The sequence below is a fragment of the Sceloporus occidentalis genome, unplaced genomic scaffold (genome assembly GCF_023333645.1).
Source record: "Sceloporus occidentalis isolate IW3139 unplaced genomic scaffold, rSceOcc1.0.p SCAF_4, whole genome shotgun sequence".
Classification (NCBI taxonomy): domain Eukaryota; kingdom Metazoa; phylum Chordata; class Lepidosauria; order Squamata; family Phrynosomatidae; genus Sceloporus; species Sceloporus occidentalis.
In genome coordinates, this window is record NW_028316984.1 from 101,120,479 (window position 1) to 101,141,097 (window position 20,619).

The 20,619-nt window shown below is 37.7% G+C and overlaps 1 protein-coding gene across 13 annotated transcripts in view; it reads left to right on the top strand.

The window, feature by feature from the left end:
- The window catches only part of SOX6 (SRY-box transcription factor 6), a 582,676-nt gene that overhangs the window by 319,508 nt on the left and 242,549 nt on the right, over window positions 1-20,619 (top strand). For all 13 annotated transcript variants that reach the window (XM_089521088.1, XM_089521087.1, XM_089521089.1 and 10 more), the window contains one exon: window positions 9,068-9,157. In XM_089521088.1, the coding sequence (XP_089377214.1) occupies window positions 9,068-9,157 (90 nt within the window). The remainder of the gene's footprint in view (window positions 1-9,067; window positions 9,158-20,619) is intronic.

Here is a 20,619-nt window from a genome sequence, read left to right on the forward strand (position 1 = left end):
ATGTGGGGACAAGCTACATGTAATTGAGAAAGAAGTATTAACCCATTCCCAGTCCTTCTGCCCCAAGCTAAATTAGAAAAAAATCCTGCTAGGAGATCAGTGTCAAGTTGTTGTTTTTGTGTGTGTGCCTTCAAGTCATTTCCAACTTACATCAACTCTAAGGTGAACCAATCACAGGGTTTTATGGGGCTGAGAGTGCATGACTGGCCCAAAGTCACCCAGTGGGTTTCCATGGCCAATCATGGAATCGAACCCTAGTCTCCAGGGTCATAGTCCAATGTGCAAACCGTTATGCTACGCTGACTCTCCAGTGTCAAGTAGTCTCAGTTAAATCTTCTGCTGGTGGTAGTTCAGTTTAACATGGTTTAGAAAGGAAAGGATTAGTTTATTATAAGAGGCCATCCATAGTAAGCATATGTGGACCAAACAGGATATAGATAATAAATCTACCTTTTATTATTGGTAAGACATTCGGGTGACATTATTCTGTTCACTTTTGTCACAGTAAAGTTACACACATACAGTGTGTATGTGTCTTCAAGTCCACTGGACTTACGGTATCTCCATTAAATTGACAGGGTTTTCTTAGCCAAGGAATATTCAGAGGTGGTTTGCTATTGCCTTCCTCTGAAATATAGTTGGTAGCACCTGGTATTTCTTGGCAGTGTCCCATCCAAGAACTAACCAGGTCTGACCCTCCTTAGCCTCTGTGATCAGGCAGCATCTAGTGCAAGGGTAGGCAACCATTTTGAGCCGGGGGCCGGGTTGCTGGCCCTCAGACAACTGGGGGGGCCGAAGCCAAAAAACAAATAATTAAATAATTTTTTAAAAATTATATAAATAAATAAATCGGGACCAACGTAGGACAAAATTTTCAAATGGATGACACTTTTTTTTAAAAAATGGAGGACACACGAAAAAATTTGCTGATTTTTTAAAAAATGTTAATATAAATGCATGTTTCTGAGGCTTCTATAGACAATTGCCCCCCTTGTCCCTGCTTGCCTGCCTCCTCCTGATAGGCCAAAGGCCCTTGTGTAAGAGGCCAAAGGCCCCAGCGGCAATTGGTGGCAGGACCGGGCTGGGGCCGGTCCCAAGGCCTCACCGGGCCACATCCGGCCCACGGGCCGCAGGTTGCCTACCCCTGATCTAGTGACTTAACCCTATTTAGGGAACTGAAGTTTGCATCACAAATGTGAAAAATAAAATAAAATAAGGAACTGGCATTAATTTATAATATCTGACTCATCCCCTTTATGATGCAAACCAGTATTTACCATGCCTAGGAAGATTTAGTAGAGTTTACCCCCAATGATAACTGCCAACCTTGGTCACAGGGGGTTGTGTTCATATAAAATATTTATCTCATGAAACTGATGTGTGTGAATTCATTCATCATTGAGGGTCGCCTAACAAGAATAGAAATTGCAATGATCTTTGTGTGGATGGTTTTTTAAAAAATATACTTATCACTCTGCATATAGGCACATTCTGTTGCTTTATGATAGTTCTTTAAAATATAACACCCAGTTCTAATAGTATCTATATATGAATGACTTGATTGTTTTTTATAATACAGATGTCAAATTGTTGAGGATTATTTCATGTTTTGAGAGTGTTTTTTTTAAATAGTTGCTTGTGCTTATAAAGTCCATATTGCTTCTTCAAAACTGTTTTCCTTATATTCTGATATAATTTTATATGCACTAAGATGAAAATAAAAGGAGAAAAAAAGGAGCCAGGTTTGGCTGAAATACCTAGTTCCATATATCTATGTATTGTTTATAGACCTGCCATACATTTGCAATCATTATTAATAAATCAATGTGCTTTTGTCTTCTGTCACTGTGTAATGCCTGAATATGGGAAGGATTGTATGCAAACAAGTCATCTTGTAGAACTCATATCAGAAGTAATTATCGGCTTACAGTATTGTTACAACATGTTTTGAAAGAAGCTTATTATAATGTAGCGAGAGAGAGAGAGAGAGAGAGAGAGAGAGAGAGAGAGAGAGAGAGCAAGTGAGGCTCTCAAAGCAAGAATGAGACAGTTGATCACATTTGCCATTGATATGGCTGTTATAAATATGCCACTGTGCACTATAGTGTTTTATTGAGTCTCAAAAAGTCAGTGCTGATTTGAAATAATAATGTCTGACAGGGAGGGCTTTGAAGTTTTGCTACAGCACGCACACATTTAGGCTTTCTTTTATGTCTGACTTTTACCATAAAAAACAAAACACACATACACACACCCCGCATGAATAGATTCTCCACATCTGTATGTCAAAGAAAGTAATGCGAGGGCTACTTCAGTAAATTAAAAATAACAGGGGTGGGGGAAGACGTTAGAGAAGGGAAAGCCTATGTAGATGGATGCAGGCCACGTGAAGGTCACATAGTATTCCAAGAAGGTAGAACTGGGCTTCCTCAGTTGCTGAAGGTCACGAGATTGGGGATTGTCATGGGTAAGAGAGAGAAGGGGGGAGGGCCTGCCCTTGATAGGATCAAGATGACTTTCATTTAGTCAAAAGAACTTAAGCCTTTGCCTGTGATAGTTAGCACACTTGTTCTTCATCTGTACTCAAAGATTCTTTCCATACCAAAACTGATTGATTACGTAGTGGAGAAATGTTAATTGTTTTCATCACAGAGACATCCTTTTCATCTTGTGGGCCTGTGTGTTAAATCTGGAGTTCACGTTATCTGTTTTAAATGCATTGTGCTGTATTTGCAGGGCTCAATTTCATTCTCTTTCTTTCCTCAGTTCCCTCCAAACACCACATTTTTATTCATACTTTTACAGTTCTTAATGATGCTTCAGTGTCCTTTTCATATCTTAAAACCAGCAATTGTACAACACTAGAAAACAGCACAGGATTTCGCTGAGCAACGAGCAAGGGAGTCAGGCTGCAATCTTATTCTCAGTTTCTTGGGAGTAAGTCTCTAGCATGGTGTAGAGGTTGGAGTATTGGACTATGACTCTGCAGACCAGGGTTCGAATCCCTGCTCAGCCATGGAAACCCACTGGGTGACCTTGGACAAATCACATTCTCTTAGCCTCAGGGTACAAGGGCAAAAACCCTTTGAGAAAATCTTGCCAAGAAACTCCTGTGATAGGTATGCTTTAGGATGACTGTAAGTTGGAAGCAACTTGACATTCACATAACAACAGCAACAGCAACAACAACAACAACAAGCCTCAGTAAAAACAACGAATCTTAGGCTGCATCTGCATTGCAGAAATAATCCAATTTGATACTGCTTTAACTGACATGGCTCAATGCTATAGAATTGTGGGAATTGTAGTTTTGTGAGACATTTAGCCTTCTCTTTCAGAGAGCTTAGTGACACAATAAACTAGAATTCCTAGGATCCCATAGCATTGGAATTTGGTGCAATTAAAGTGATGTCAAACTGGATTATTTCTGCAGTGCAGATGCAGCCCTAGTTTTCAGCAGATGTATATATAGGATTTCACTACCAGTGAAATAGTCATATTCTGACACGATATCAGTGTCGTCTTCTTAAATTATTCATTAATTACATATCTCTTACATTTTTCAGCCAACGTTTCCAAACCAACCAGTCATAAGTTTTTTATTATGTGTGTGCCTATGTTACAAAACAGTATATGAGTTAATATCTGAGAAACACTGATCTGATTTCCTGCTCCAAGCACATGTTGGGTTGCTAGCATTAGTTTTAGCTATCATTAAGAGCCCTTCTGTGGGTAGGACTTGGGAGCTGGTTAAATCACATGCTTTTTCACAAATTAGTTAATAATCCAATGCTAGTACAATTGTTTCCTTTAAAGGGATAGCCTTTTGAGCCTGTGAAGGAGTAGTGAAGAACGACTCTAGGCATGAGCACTGTGGGATTTCCTTCATCTTTGAGGGAGATATTAGAGGGCTTGGCCTCATTAGTACATGGCCTCTGTTGTTCTTGTTGTTGTTTTTAAAACCTACTTAGTGTATCAGCACCGACATGCTTGTTATGGTAAGCACATGCATATTCAGGTTCATAGGTCTATTGCACAGAATGAGAAGTATTTATAATCACTACCCATCCTATTGGATCCAATTCTGGGGAAGCTTGCTTTTTTATGCCATGTTGAAATGAAGCCACAAATACAAGTATCTATAGAATAAGTGTGGGGTATTAATAATCCATATATAATAAAGATATAGTTATCTATATTTTGGGATAGTAAACCTCACAAAAGCTATCTCTGACAAAAACCTCTGTGCCACAGCAATTCTATAGTCATATAGGGTATCTCTGTGTTTTATCTATTTCACTGAATGGAGAAGTCCTTGTGACCAGTCCAATTTTTCTGTTGAATAAAAACATTAGGCCAGAATGATTTTATTAACCTAGCCATAAGGTATGATGGGAAACACATTTAGAATGCACTCGCTCTCCAACCATGTTTAATGGCACCAATCAGAGTGAGTAAATTAACTTTTGGTTGATTATGGCTGCTGAGCATGAACATGGAAAACTTAACTCCATCTGGGATACCAAATTCTTAATTGTGAATCACCCATTGACTGCATTAGACTATGCCTTAACTTTCTCTGGAGTTCTTCTTTAGCAGACTGGACTTTATAATCCCTTCACACAATGTGTGCTTTATGTGCCTGCAAACATACATATAATGACAGGAGATGGATATATAAACTGAAAATTAATTTAATGTAATGCACACCAGGGGAAATCAGAAGATGCTATGACTCACTAGAAAAGACAATAATGTCTGATAAGGTAGAAGGCAGTAAGAAAGAGAGACCACATTCCAGATGGAGAAAGTCAATCAAGGAAGCCACAGCCCTAGTCTGTAAGACCTGAGCAGGCCTGTTGCTGATAGGATGACTTGGATGTTTCTCATTTTTGGAGTCACCATAAGTCAAAGCTGATTTGATGGCAGTAAACAACAAGAAACATGAGTGAAAAAGTTGGGCTTACATGATCTTCTCCTTCCACAGAAGGATTGAGTATAGCCCACTTTAGTATATTACATGGAAAGCAAAATTGTGATTTAAATAAATCTAAGTGTGGCACAGTGGCATCACTAGGCAGGTGTGGTCCACACCAGCTTATACCCTAAACTGAGAGTGACACCCGTGCTCCTCAAATATCTGCCTTTTGGCAGAAATGGGTGGTGGCATTTGCTTGTGTCCTTTTAAAATGCTCAAGAGATGGTATCAGTGGGGTGAGGCTCAGTGGGAGGAGAAAAAAGAGGCCCCGTTTTTTTTTTTTTTAATTAATTTAATTTTTTTTTCCAAATTTTCTTTAAAAACATCACATTTTACTAAAATTTCCCTTTAACTACATGCAACTATGCACATGTTAATACATTTAGGTTGTGTTGATAGGATGATATTGTAATTTAAATGTATAATATTAATTTTGCTAGTTTATATAAAAACTGTTACCATTACATTCAGTGATATATCGAAATTATGACTGATGAGTAACGTTAGTATAAAAAACATTACTAAGGATTCTGTGTGGTGCGGTATGGGAGGTGGTCAATGGGGGGTGACACCATGAGTTCCTGCACCATTGGATACTAATCCTATTGATACAACTGGTGTGGCCCAGTGGTTGAATGTTGGATTGCAACTTTTCAGACCAAGGTTCGATTCTCAGCTCAGCCATGAAACCCATTGGGTGACCATGGACAAGTCACATGCTCTCAGTCTCAGAGGATGGCAGTCACAAACTTTCTCTGAAGAAATCTTGCCAGGAAAACCCTATGATAAGTTTGCCATTAGTTGGAAATGACTTGAAAGCACACAACACACACACACAGACAAATTTGTTAAGCAAGCAAAACTATCTGGGATTTATTCTTGTCTTGTTTAGTAAATTTCTAGAGTTATTTTAGATCAGTTTTGTGTTTCAGGAAACCAGATATTGAAAATACATGCCTTGTATTCATATTGATGTCACCTTAAGCAGGTGTTGTGGGGTTTTTACATTATTTTTCAACATTATAGTTTTCCAAAGTTTGGAATCTCGCCTAACAACAGAGCTGTAAACTGTGCTTCAATTGCTACAGGTCATCTAGAACTGTATCACAATAAGTCTCTTTTCAGGTATTTTCCACTTAGTTTTTTTTAAAGGAGGAAAACCCACAATGTTATCAGTTGAAAATTGGCAGGATAGATTCCCTCCCACTGTCTCTTTCTTTCTGATATATCACATGGGAGGCTTGCCATGTGTAAATCGTCAGAAAATCACCATAAATTGAGGGAAACTTGTGATGTGCTTTCACACCCTGCACAGTTCTCCCATGAATAAATAGTCATGGAGGCATTGGCGCTTGCTCACCTCATCAGTAAAGCGTTCTTGGAGTGCCAATTGACAATGATGGAAGATCCTGTTATTGCCAAATGATGGGAAGAATGAGCGCTGATGCCTCCATGACGATTCACTCATGGGAGAATCATGCAGGGGCATGAAAGCCTATCATGGGTTTAACACAATTTATTACGATTTCCTGATGTTACACATGGTAAGCCTCCCATGTGATATTCTCCTTTGTCTCTCGCTTTCTCTGCATTTTTTGTCCATTGAATTAAAGGATGATTCTCTTTTTATTGAAATCTTTTATGAAGTTGATAACATAAAAAATGATTTAAGTGTCAGTGGTGATCCTTGCTTCTGTAACTTTTTAAGCACTTTCCTGTCCTTTGTTCATAAATTGAGAGAAAGTATCCTAGTTAAAATATTTTAATGGTAATTTTCAATAACTATCAATATAAAGCTACCATTCTTGTTGGGATAAAGGGGCTTGAAATTTTGGCAGGGCACAAGAGGGACATCTTTTTAAATTGATGACATCAGAGAAACTGGGAAATTATAACATTCTATTGATAATTGGTGGTTATTTGTTGATTCTTCTATTATGTGGCCAAAAACTCGTAAAAGTGATAAAGGCTTGTAGTTGTTAAAATTAAAGTATTTGCTTTATTGTGTAACAAGTATTTTAATCATGTCTGTTTAATTTAGAACTCCTTAATCTCTCTCTCTCCTCTCTCTCATTCTGAAAGGATGTAATTAGTAAATTGGCTTTCCTACTAAAATATTGCTTGGAGGATGGTAGTGTTGGGACTACAAACTGCATTCTCTTTCCAGAGATATCCATAAAGTGTTGTAAGCTCAACTTTCTTGAAGGTTTTCTTCAGACAAAATGGCAACATGTTAAAATCCAAGGAGAGTTACAGCTGGGAGCTTTACTATATTGGCTTCCCTTAATTGGATATAACGCTACATGATGGTTCAGTATTATAAGAGCTATAATTAATTTCACAATGAAAACTGAAGATTTGTTTCTATTTTGTTCTAACTGTAGTTAAGCATAATGAGCATTTAAACATTCTGAAGCATAAAGTGCATTTAAACCTAACTATGGTTAGTTGAAACTAAAATCTGTAGCTGACTTGTTTCAACAAATGATTACTTTAAGATTAACCACACAGTGGTAGTGAGATATTGCTGTCACAAAGAGCTGTAATTAATTAAAATGGAAAAATAAACTTTCAAACTTCATGGCTGTTCCAGATGAAGACTAAGGAAGGGAAGCATGCAAGTGTTCTTGTGGGTCATTCCAGTAATGGCAATTATACTGCATGGGTGCACAAAGATGTTCATGGCCTACAGCTCATAGCATCCCTCTTCATTGGGCCCACTGGTTAAGGCAGCTGTGAGTTGCAGTTCAATAACATCTTCAGGGCTGAACTTGACTCACTCCTGGTTTAGTGCTACATCCAAACAAAGTCTTTGTCAGACAAACAATATTCTCACATTCTGTTGAGCTTTTTCATATCTTTAAGAGATATGAAAGAAGAGCAGCATACCAGGTTAAGGGAATTGGAACAGGTCTCGCACCCTGTTTTCCTTTGCCAAAAGATGAACTGAGCTGGCTTAAGAGAACTTTGTTTATAAAGCACTGGACAACTGTGTGATAAGTCAGGAAAAGGGCAGATTTGATCTATATACTCTATTTTTGGAAGATATGGGATGGTATGCCTGCCTCCATCATACCTATCTTAGGGATGCAGATGCTTGTATTTATCACCATTACCATAACTGTCTTCAAAATAAGATGAAATGTGTTTCAGACATTGGATTTATTTATTCATAATTTATTTTTGCATATAGACTGTCTTCTTTTAACGAGAAAAAGCAGACCTTTTTAGTAATGGTTGTGGTCGAAGGGTGTATGTGATCACTTCCCAGTATGCAAAGAAGATCTTTGCCAAGATAACAGAATAAATTTACCCTGTGTGAATCCATGATGACATACAGAATTGACCAGAGTGATAGAGCTGCAAGTATAATTGTGCATTTGGGAAGCTGAACAAGGATTATGCCACTTGGTTATAACCCCATTATAAACTTTTATTACCTATGCTAGATTGCAGAATTTTTTAACAATAGGTCCAACATCCAAAGTCATTTACATTCAGCTTGTTCTCAGAACTTGGCAATGTAAATTGCATTTGTAGCACACACATGTGATAAAAAGGAGCTGGATTTATCACAGACTTGATGACTGAGTGAGGATGTGGGCCATGGGCTCTGGTACTTGGATATGTCACTTCATCTGAGATATAGAACATTGGCTGCATTAGTTGCCATTGAGGTTGTGGAAAAACCTAGGCCAGCATTAGACAGAATTTTCTCTCCAATCCAAATGTTTTTGATGTATCTACTAAGCCACATTTGGTAATGGTAATTATTGTCAATTCAACAGTGCAGAGTTAGAGTGCCATGCTTATGCTGGATTGATTTCTGTTCATAATATAAGATATTGGTAGATATTGGCTCAAGTAAAACTATTAGTCTTAGCTCAAGAAGGTCCACTAAACTACTCTTGTATAAATCCCATTGTTTCAGTGGATCTGCTTTGGTTGGAACTAGAAAATTGATTTAAACTATTTAACACTGAAACAGTGCAAGAGTCACAACAGTATGTCAGACCTTCTGCCTGTTATTTTCATAACTTAAAAGTCCCTTTGTTAATGTTTTTATTTTCCTCTTTTTTAAAAACATAGATTCATCTTGCATGGAAAAATTACTTTCTAAAGACTGGAAGGAGAAAATGGAAAGATTAAACACAAGCGAACTCCTTGGAGAAATCAAAGGTACAGTAATTTAGACATCAGATTTTAATTTGAAAGTTAGTCTTTTAATTTTTTATTTTTAAATAGCCCCAGATCTTCTAGCGTACAAAATAAATTCTTAAAGATACTAATGTGATTTTTCACTTTGAGTGAGTAAAATGAATCTTTGAGTGAGAAAATGGATTTTATTTTGTGGATCCAATCCATTGTGACACCACTAAACTCTGCAAGGTGGGGCTGTGTGGTTAAAACCTTAACTGGTCTCCTGGTTTGTCCATTTTGCACAAGAACAGTTTGCCTTCTCTAGCTTGCCTGACAGTTTCCTATAGTAAGCATGGAAATAAAAGAAAGAGATATATCTGCATTTCTATAGGATACCTCCCACTTCCTACTTTCATGTGGTATCATGGACGAATTAGTAACCCATTAACTTGCTACCTGAATATTTTTGTGGCTTTGAAAAGTATTTTTTTTTTTAAAGAAAACACTTTAGGGAGTTGTTTGGTTCGTTGATTTTCCAGTTAGTTTTGTGTGATCATACTGGTCCCCTCCAAAGAGCTGCAAATTGTTCGGAGTAAGAACAAGGTTGTGAATAAACTAAAAAGAAAACAAATTAGGTGGTTGGAGAGAAGAATCCTAATTGTAAAAAACAAAGGTGTGGTTCTGTGAAGAGGATTGCTCTTTGCACTGACTGTTACTGTGGAATTGTTTATATTATCAGAAGGGAGGCGTTGATTCTTGAGGATAGCTGAAAAGCATACTCTTTATTTGAAAAAGTGCCCTTCGCTTTCAAAACTGACATGTCAGTAATAGGGAAGAATGCCAAGGGGGAAAATGAAAAAGAGAAAACACTTATGCTTTTTGTGTGTGCCAGCATCAAATGTCTTTGTGATTCCACACATATTTGCCAAAAAATATGGATGAGAAATTATTAATGATGATACAGTTTACATTTATTTTTTGCTTTTATGCAGGTCTTGTCTGAAATGGGCACAATCGATACTGAAATTAGATTCCATGTCTATTTATCATAGTCTTGATAAGAGAAATAAGAATAATTAAAATTGCTTCACCTATCCTCAAAAGCAGTACCTTCGTTCATGATTAATTCTATGCTGCTCACAGAACTGACTATTAAACAGAAACATCTCCTTTACAATAAAAATAATGGCAGTGGTGTGCTAGCTTATTTGTTTGAATGTCTATGTGGCTATCTTCTTTTAGGCAGGATATCTACTTAAAATGTTGCACTCACAAGCTGCTAAATCCTGGTGAAATCTACCCAAATTGCTTTGAATGAGATTTACATGTATATAAGCCAGAGCTGCCAGGTTTCATGGCACCAGCTGACGTCTCAGGGAAGTGGTATGTTTTCAGTACTAGCAGTCTGTCTATAATGAGATGACTTTAAGCTTGGACACTCATCTCCATCCATTCCCAGCTAGCATTAGGGCTCTGACTGTGCAGAAAGGATGTGAGTTGAAATGCCAATGCATGAGAAAGTCAGGAACAAGAGGAGGGGACAAGAGAAAGAGAGGATGGATGCTGTAGGGAAATTGTACAAGATGTAAGACTGACTGGGATAGAGGGGCAACTACTGCTTCCAGTGGGCCTATTTTGCTGCTTGCTCAGGTACCAAAAATGGTATGGGTTTTTTTCATAGTTATGGGATGTCATATTAGTTTGCTATCTGGATTTTACTCAAATTCTGAGCCTATTTGCCCAGATGGACAGTTTCCACAATTTCTTGACCCACCTCCCATCTCATGCACTTATCCTTGTGACATCACAAGGACCAATCCCATGACATCAGAAGGTCGTCAACATTTTGACTCCAAAATATGGCAGTCCTAATATAAGCAATGGCGAAAGAATGAAAAAGAACCACAGCATCAAGCAGACACTAGCTTGTGGACTCTGCTTGGACAGCCTGTTTACATGTGGGCTTTTATTAGTTTTGGTCTCTCAGAGAACATGGTCTAAGGAGGGGGGCTTGCTGTGGGAGGAAGATGAATACTCATTTAGTTGGGGATGGAGATAGTAGCCACTAGGTTCTACATAGGTATTCTTACAGTCTTCAAGATCTGGAGCATGGGAACAGGAAAAGTAAACAGGAGTCTATTGTGTGGACATTTAGCAAGGGAGTTTGAGAGGAAGACAAAAATGCAGTGTCACCATGTTCACAAGGCATGGATGGTGTGGGAGCTGCTGCAATGCCCTGCAAAATCCATATTTGTTTTACTCTCTATATAACTCTATATAACTGCAACATGTGCAAACTGGTTGCACTGTAGAAGAAAACATATAACAGCTTGATGTGTGCATGCCCCTCTTTGTCTCATCAGGAAAAACGTAAAGGTGCAGAACAGACTCTCTTGGAAGAGTTAGAGAGATGGAATATTTCTAGGACTGAGGAAAGCTATACAGTCCAAGAGACAAACATTCAGAAGAATATGGCACAGAGAAACAAAACTGTCAGAAACTATGGGCTGAAACAGACAGCCCTGAAAGTGCATCTCAAAGCTGGCTTGGAGTGTGGTGTTTAGACACACCGTGCCCCTGAGTCGCCTGGAAGTTGTGCTGGCCATTACATGCCACCTAGCTTCCAGGTGACTTGGGGCATGGTGTTCAGATGCCACTTGCCCCCGAGTTGGTGAAAAGCCGGCTCTAGAGGCGAAGGGGCAGCTTTTTTCCACCCCAAATAGGAGCGGACCTTTGGGGTGGAACCTGGCTGGATTGGGGCTACAGTGTGCAGCTGCTGTACCCCCAGTCCAGCTCTCTTAGGGATGGCATCATGCTGCCCCTTTGGGGCCATCTGTTTCACCCCATGCTCTGTTTTCAGGGCTATAAATACAATCACTTTCTTCCTTTGACCAGCCATGTGAACAGAGACAGCTGTCACATGCCTCAGAAAGCAGAGATGTGACCTTGGAGATTTTGGTGGATAGGAGGACTCTTACCACTTTCCAGAGGAGGAAGAGAGAAAGAAAATGTGTAGATAACTTCTTACTGAGGAGAATAGCAGCAGATGTGTGTGGACCTGACAGTGTGCTTTGAGAGTTATGCTGTCTTCCTGACGCAAAGATCTAAAATGTGATGTTCCTTCTTATCCACATGGGAACAAATGATACTGCCTTCAACATATCACAAGTCACTATGAGAGTCTAGGTAGAAAACTGATAGACATTGGTATACAGGTTGTTATCTCATCAGTCCTTGCTGCACAAAATTATGCAACAAGTAAAAAGAGTAAACTTGTACAAGTGAACAACTGGTTCTGCTGATGGTGTCATTGGAAAAGATTTCAGTGCTTCATCCACAGCCTACAGTTCGACAAAGAAAGGCTTTTAGGAAGAGACAGTTTGTACCTTAAGGCTGTTGGTAGAAATATGTTTGTTAGGAGTCTCAGAAACTTCATCTTGAACTTTAAAAACTTTAAGTTAAACCCTGTAGTAGAGAAAGACAATTTTTCAAATTGTCAGTGATGTAGAGGAAACTGGGGCACTGTGATGATGCCATGAATCTGCCATTAGTCAGGGAAAAATAATAAATGTCTTAACACTTCATTCATGCACAGAACAGGGGAAATAAATACTATGAACTTGGATTCTGAACAACATTTGTGTAATAGGCATCACAAGTGGGATCGGATTCAAGACTGCAATGTACTAGTTAAGGAGTATTACCTCTTCAAAATAATATCCCAAACTAGTAGGAAGTAGGAGTGGCATTATATTTAAGGTATGCGTACACATGTTAGGGGGTCAGTGATGTGGAACTTGGAAGGCAGGTTATAAGATTGTTCAGGAATTTTTTTAATGACATGGAAACATCACTGTGCTATAGAACTACATGCCAAATTGTAGCAGTAATGAGAGGGGTCAACTACCCTGATGTTTACTGGAACTAAACCGCTAAGAAATGTAAGGTTTAATAGATTCCTAATTTGCCTTATAAATTAATTGCTGACAAATTAATTAAAAAAAAAAAAAAAGGAAGAGGCAACAAAGGGATCAACTATCTTGGATTTGATTTTTTACCAAGAGAGAAAACTGGGCAGAGAAGTTGTGGCATTTAGAAGTAGTGGGAACTTGAGGTGAAAATGATCACATTGTAGGCTATGCAAACTAGATTTTAACAAAACTAATTTGATTAAGATTGCATAGTCAGAAATGCTAAAAGAGAAGAAAATTCATGATGAATGGAAGTTTCTTAAAAGTCATATACTTTTGTTTGTTTTGTTTTTAAGTAATAAAAATAATTTTAAAAAAGTCATATACTGAAAGCACTGTCAACAGGCAAAAAAGTGTGTGTGTGGGAGGGGGAATGGGGTGCCTAAAGATGATTTGGATGATTTTAAAGTATCATTTATAAGAAATGGGGCAAGTCACTAGAGAGAAGTACAAAAAGGTAAAAAGAAAAATAATGAACTCCAGCTTGCTTAAGATGTTAAAAGCAATAAAATAGTTTCTTTCAGCTATGTTTTAAGCAAGAGAAAGAACAAGGTAGTGGCAGGTGCAATAAGTGAAACAAAATGGAGAAATACTAATAGGAGACAGTGAGAAAATGGAAGTGCTCAGCACCTGTTTTGCCTCGGTCTTCCTTTCCAAAAAGGGAAAAGAATGTTCAATCTAGACTGAATGAAAAGAAGCTTAATGTCTAGGGATGCATCCACACTGTAGATAATGCAGTTTGACAGCACATAAAATGTTGTAGATCCATCCTATGGAATCCTAGAATTTATAGTATTACAAAGTCTTTAGCCTTCTCTGTCAAAGACTGCTGGTGCCCAAGAAAGCTACAAATTCCAGGATAAAGCAGTCTGTCACTACTTTAACTGCCATGACACTATGCTATACAATTCTGAGATTTGGTAAGTTGGTGAGGCACCAGAGCTCTCTGACAGACCAAGCTGAATACCTCATAAAACTACAAATCCCATGATTCTGCAGGACCGAGTCAGTTACAGTGGCATCAGACTGCTTAAATTCTGCAGCATAGATACACTCCCCATCATATGTTAGAAAGGATGGTGTCATCTCTCATAATCAATATCTCATTTTCTTTTTTCTGTCTCACATGCCTGCATAAATCTCTTGCTTAGCAGAGTACTATAAGCTTCATGCTGTTGTCTCACTGAAGCAGTCTGCAGTGGTTTCTTCTCTGGGGGTCTTTGAAGATCAAATAAAGAACACCAGCACATATATAATGTGTGCAGGTCTGTTGTCTCTAAGAATCGTGATTGCAACAGTCTTGTAGAATCCACAGTATAGATGGATGGCTTCTGGATCACTATCCAGTGGGTGAAATATTCTGGCTTCCATTTCTGGACAAGCTTACTACTGGGACATAATCTATATTTATAGGCATTGTGGCTTAAGTGTCGCATGCTGACTTTCTTTGTATAGTATGCTCTATTTTGGGAGAGACATTGACTGATGTGCATAGCTTACCCACTTGAAGAAATGCATTTGTGTTGTATAGTACTGTAACTTGCCCACAAGTTCTTTAGTTCCTCCATGCTTTGAATGACTTAACATTAGTAGATATCTTTTTTGAAATAAAACAACTCCTAGGCTTTTATTCTGTGTGCACTTTGTAATTCCAGTGATATAAAAATAGCAAATGGGTGTTTGTATGTGTGTGTGTGTGTTGGTTTGTATGCTTTTAAAGCTTGACAGACTAGATTCCCACAATAAAAAAAATCTGTGAGTGTATTCCTTGATTTGTATCAAATTTCATGCTGATGGCTTGTGATAGAAATAGATGTTTCTCCTTTCAGCAGCTGGGCAACAGAATCATGAGGAACTGCAGTGCAAATATTGTAATTACAATACTTTTCTGAAATAGGATTGGTGACCATTCAATGAATGTTATTTCACTATGTTGCAGTCACAATCACTGCCTTCTCTTGTTTTGTGAGGGAAGCAAATAGTCAGATAATTGCATCTATGGTTGTATTAAGAATTCAGAAAGAGAAAAATGTAGGTTAGCTGTCAGAGGTACAGCATCACTGATAACATAATGCTGCAGAATACAGTAAGAAGAAGGCTGGAGAGATTACCATATTAGGGTTTTTGTTTGTTTGTTTGTTTTGCAGTTTATCTGAGATGCACCAAGATATTTCTCCAGTAGTGCAAAAATCCCCTTTAGCAAGTCATGAGTGCATACAGTAGGCTAATATATATATATATATATATATATATATATATATGGACACCCATAGGTTTTTAATTATGCCATTTTGTATGGTTGTAGACATTTCAAAGCTCCCCTTTGTGCTCTCTGTTATAAACGTCTTTTACTTCTTTTGAAGTCTACATGATATACATATGAGCAATTAAAAACACAGCTCAGGGTTGGAGACAGAAGGTCTTCTTAATTAAAACTCAAACAAAAGCTACAAGCAAAACCCTCCTCACTCTTATGATTAAGGTCTAAAGTGTTAGGATATATTAGAATCATTGTTAACTGCTAGGGTTTAGAAAATCAATATACAGGGGGAAAAGATCAGTTGGTTCCAATTAGAGAAATCAATGTAAATACTGAATTAAGGTGGGGGAAACCTTCAAACTTGCTAACAGGTTCTGATTAGTAATATACTGCAGGGCATAAAATTATTTTCAGTGATGAATTTATTAAAGTGACCACAAGGAATGAAATATTAAAGTTTCCATAGCACTAATTTACAGTATAACTGTATTTTATATCTGTCTGTTTTAAGTCTCTGTTTAGATTGAAGGTAGAGATACATGTGCACAACATGAATAAAAGTTGAAAATTAAGTGACACCCCATTGATTGCAATGGAAAAAAACCTATCTTCCATTGAAACCAGTGGAAATCTAAGCTTTTAATTTTGTCTTACTCATACCCTAAACATTAATGAAGATAGGTCTTTACTTGTGCCTAGAAACTAAATAATTTCTTTGGCTGTAATGGTTGCCATAAATGCAAGATGTCAGGGCTCCTGTATCTCTATATGATTTAAAATGTTACGATTACCCCACCGTTTGGGAATGTTTTGCATAGTTTGAGATGCATCATCTATGTTCTTAATACTTCCCTGAAATTTATTATTCTGTGGATAGATGTACAAAGAAACATATGCATGCAATTTACCCTACAAGGCAATAAATTTTTCCCCACAAAGAATTAAAAAAGAGAGAGATTAACATGCCAAAGGACATTAAAACTACAATATTATAATTAAGAGGGGCTGCATGATGTCTACATCATGAGTTTGAGCATTGAACTGTGACCCTGGAGACAAGAGTTCAAATCCCCTTTTAGTTATGTAAATCCATTGGGTGACCTTGGGCACATCACACTCTCTTTGTCTCAGAGGATGGCAATGGCAAATCCCCTCTGAAGAAACTTGCCAAAAAACCTCATGATAGGTTCCCTTTAGGGTCGCCATAAGTCAGAGATGATTTTAAGGCGTGAGTCAACAACAACAAATCAAAATTAAGCATCACTGAAAGTCAGAAGAATTAAAAATATTTTAGCACCTTTCTCTAAAATGATCAGTAATAGGTTTTTTAAAATGAACCCATAGTATCATGCTAATACTTTGTCCAGTATAATGAATTGGCTTTGTCAAAGAAAAGGGGCTATTAATAACTGACATACTGCCACCTCAGCAATAAAACAGAATCACAGATTTGGAAGGAAGCCCAAGGGCTATCTAATCCAACTTCCTGCCAGTGTAGGAATCTACCTTTAAACATGCCTTACAAGTGGCTGTCCAATCTCTGTTTAATGACCTTGCTTCCAGTATTCTCAGATGAGATCCAAGACATATATGGTCCAGAAAAATCAGAGTGTAGTCAAGATAATAAAAGTTATTAATGAGAAAAACACACAAGCTCGGAGAGGCTGCAGTAATTTGCTTTTGCCTGAGTCTTCTGGGAAAGGCAAGATTCTGTCTGTCCTCTCCTCTTACCCCAGCTGAGTTAATTGGTTGCAAAGTACTTTTGTACTTTGAATGCAAGTTGCAGCAAACAAAGGAAGCTGAGAAGAAGGAGAGAGAAACAGGCACATTTTAAAAGCAGCTGAAAAATGCACATGGAGAATATGCAGCAAAGGAGAGTTCACCACCTCCTGAGACACTCTTCTATAACTTTATGATTATGATTGCCCTGTTAAAGCCTCCTCTCAACTCTTTCTGTATTTTTTTTTAATTTTAAAAATCTAAACTTTCTGAAGAGATATTGGAATTTACAAAATTAGATTAAAGATATAATAAAAATATGGTAACAGTGGGCATGTATGATATGAAGAGTAATAAAATAGATGAAGAAAACTATATGACTTCTGAAGAATAGGTAAAAGCAAGGATGTGCTTTTCTACATTAAATTTTATTGTAATTGCTTGGAACATCATAGAAGAAGATATAAATAGAAATATTAAGAACTCCATTGTATATATACAGATGTAAGACTGTTGTTGTTGTTTTTAATTAATAAAATATTTTTAAAAATAAACTTTAGCTAGTAACCTGTTTGGACGCTGCCCTGCAGAGTGATCTTCCATGTCAATCTGTAGATTCCATATCAATCTGTTTAGGCCTGATTTCCATACCAGAATTGCAAATCTGATAGGTTCTGCTCTTCATATCCAGCTGTTTGTGTGAAGTTTCTCCAAATAAGACAATGTGTGTGATGTTCATACCACTTCACACCAAAAATTGAGTTCCATTAAACATTATTTGTTGCATTCAGATAGCTACAGCTATTGTTGAACAACTATGAAATAATGAGACCAGACACAGTATTTGGGGTAAACAATGAGCAAGCTTGTTTTCAGCTGCTCCAGAGACTAGGACCCGGAGGAATGTATGTGAGTTCCAGGAAGAGAGATTCCACCTGAACATTAGGACGAATTTCCTGACAGTAAGGGCTGTTCGACAATGGAACAAACTCCCTCGGAGTGTAGTGGAGTCTCCTTCTTTAGAGGTCTTTAAACAGAGGCTGGATGGACATCCGTCGGGGATGCTTTGATTTAGATATCCTGCATGGCAGGGGGTTGGACTGGATGGCCCTTGCGGTCTCTTCCAACTCTATGATTCTATAATTCTAAGGGCCATTTTTATTGACCTAGAACCTATTTAAATGCTCAGAGCCTGAGGCTGAGGCTAACAGGAATCTCTCTTTCTGTCACTCATAACTGACCCTTAGTTCTAGCTGATTACAGAGTGACATTAAGGAAATGATTCGGTCCAGCAAAGCAAACCAAAGCGAAGCGAAGCAGATCTTTGATGAACAATTGTCAGTATTTGTACAGTGGCTTCAGATTTCCAGCCATAGTAAAGAAGTCACAACTGTGACAGTAGTGGTCAGGCCAACAAGTCCATAAAATCTCACATAGGAAGTGGACTGTGGGCAAAATTATGGTCAGAAAAGTATACTTCTTAATGTTGACTGCACTCTCTCTGATCCTTCAAGTTCTTGTCCTAATTGGAAACTTGAACAATATGTAAAAGAAAATGGTCAGAAGTGATGTTCACAGTCCTGTTAGACTAGAATGGTTTTTTTAAACGACAAAAGTAATCCTGCTCTAGAGTTTTGTGGAAACAGATTTTAAACCCTGATCCAAACTGAATTGCTAATAACATTATCCAACAGTTACAATGCTAAGAGTCATGCTCCAGCATTACTTTTGCATTGAGTGTTTTTATGTTTGCTTTAATCAAGTAAGAGCTGATCGACAGTGGAACACACTCCCTCAGAGTGTAGTGGAGTCTCCTTCCCTGGAGGTCTTTAAACAGAGGCTGGATGGCCATCTGCTGGGGTGCTTTGATTTAGATTTCCTGCATGGCAGGGGGTTGGACTGGATGGCCCTTGTGGTCTCTTCCAATGCTACAATTTTATGCTTCTATGATTCTAAGTGTGGTTACTGTTCAGAGTCCACACTGTACTCTATTGCAAACAGGCTTTGTTTTAATAGTTTGGATATTCCTACATGGTTTGCCGTTACAGTTCCTTCTGCTCATTATGATCTTGGAGTGGCTTTGTAAGCCTAGTGTTGTCCCTTCAAAGTGTATATATTGTAACACTTCTGATTATTATTTTTCCTGAATAAGAGCTCTTAAAATACTTCAATTTGGGTCCAGATTGGGTCCAAGAGAAGTGTGTCACTTCTTTATTTCCCTTGGTCATTTTGATGAATGCAGTAGCTGAACTGATTTTTCAAAAAACATTGTTATCATTGTAAAAAAATCACTTCAAAGAAACCCTAATAAGGCAAACACACACACAGAGGTAGTAAATGTTATTTACGTAAAAAGCAAAACAAAAATAAAACTGTTGATCAGATTATCAGTTCATGCAGCAGGATCATGCATGTTGACTACAAAAAATAAAATAAAAATAAAAATAAAAAAATAAAAAAAAATTCCATGATAAAGTAGCTGCAATGATACACTGGAATCTGTGTAAAAAAAGAAATATGATTCACCATCCATAAAGAACTGTTGGGAACATAAGCCTGAAAAAGGTGTTGGAAATGGTGATGTAAACATCCTATGGGACTTTAAGTTTTGGACAGACAAACAATTAGAACATAATATGCCAGATACAACAGTGAGTGAGGACATGAACTCTTGGATTATAGATATGTTGGGGGAGAAGGAGAACAGCAGAATGGAAGTCAAAAAGGAGGGAAAGATTTAAGGCATTATGAGAGCAATTCCAAATGGACTGACAATATCTGAATGAAATTGCCATAGATAGGAGTTTTGAATCTTCAATAATTCATGTTCACAATTACAAAAAGTTTGGAATGCTTAGAATATGCCACGTTTCTTGATGATACCGTATTGGATTCTTGGATAGTGTATGAGTCACTGATGATCAAAACCCCAGTTGGTAACGTTTGATAGACATAGACTGTGAAAGCAAATAAGAATATGAATAGGAAGAATGAGGAGGAGGAGGAAAAGCAAAATTGGCAGACAATCATGATTAAAAGTTACAGAATTAGTTTACTCTCCAAGTCAGTAATAAATAGATAGCAAAATAAGAAGCAGAGCCTTTCATTTATTCACAGGCTCTTGTTATGGAAAAAACCAAACAGATTAATTATTATTGGTATATGCAAAGCCAACTAAACTCATAGAAACTGTGATAATATGATAAATGTAAAAATAATTGTCTGTAATGATTTACAGGTTTTCTGAGTACTTTAATATATTTTGTATTAGTCGAAAAGAAATGTTACAGACTTCTCCGGTCCCTAACCCATGTTATTCACATGATCGGTGGGAAGATTATCACACCCCCACATGCTTATTCCATTCTTCTCCCGTCCATAAAACGTAATAGACCCATCATTTGGTATTAATGAAATGACAGGTCCATTACTCTTTACAGATGGGAAGAGAATGGGATAAGTGCACAAGGGTATGATGATCTCCCCCCCCATCGCAAAAATACCACAGATTAAAGACAGGAACAATCCTCTTTATTCCTCTGTATGATAAG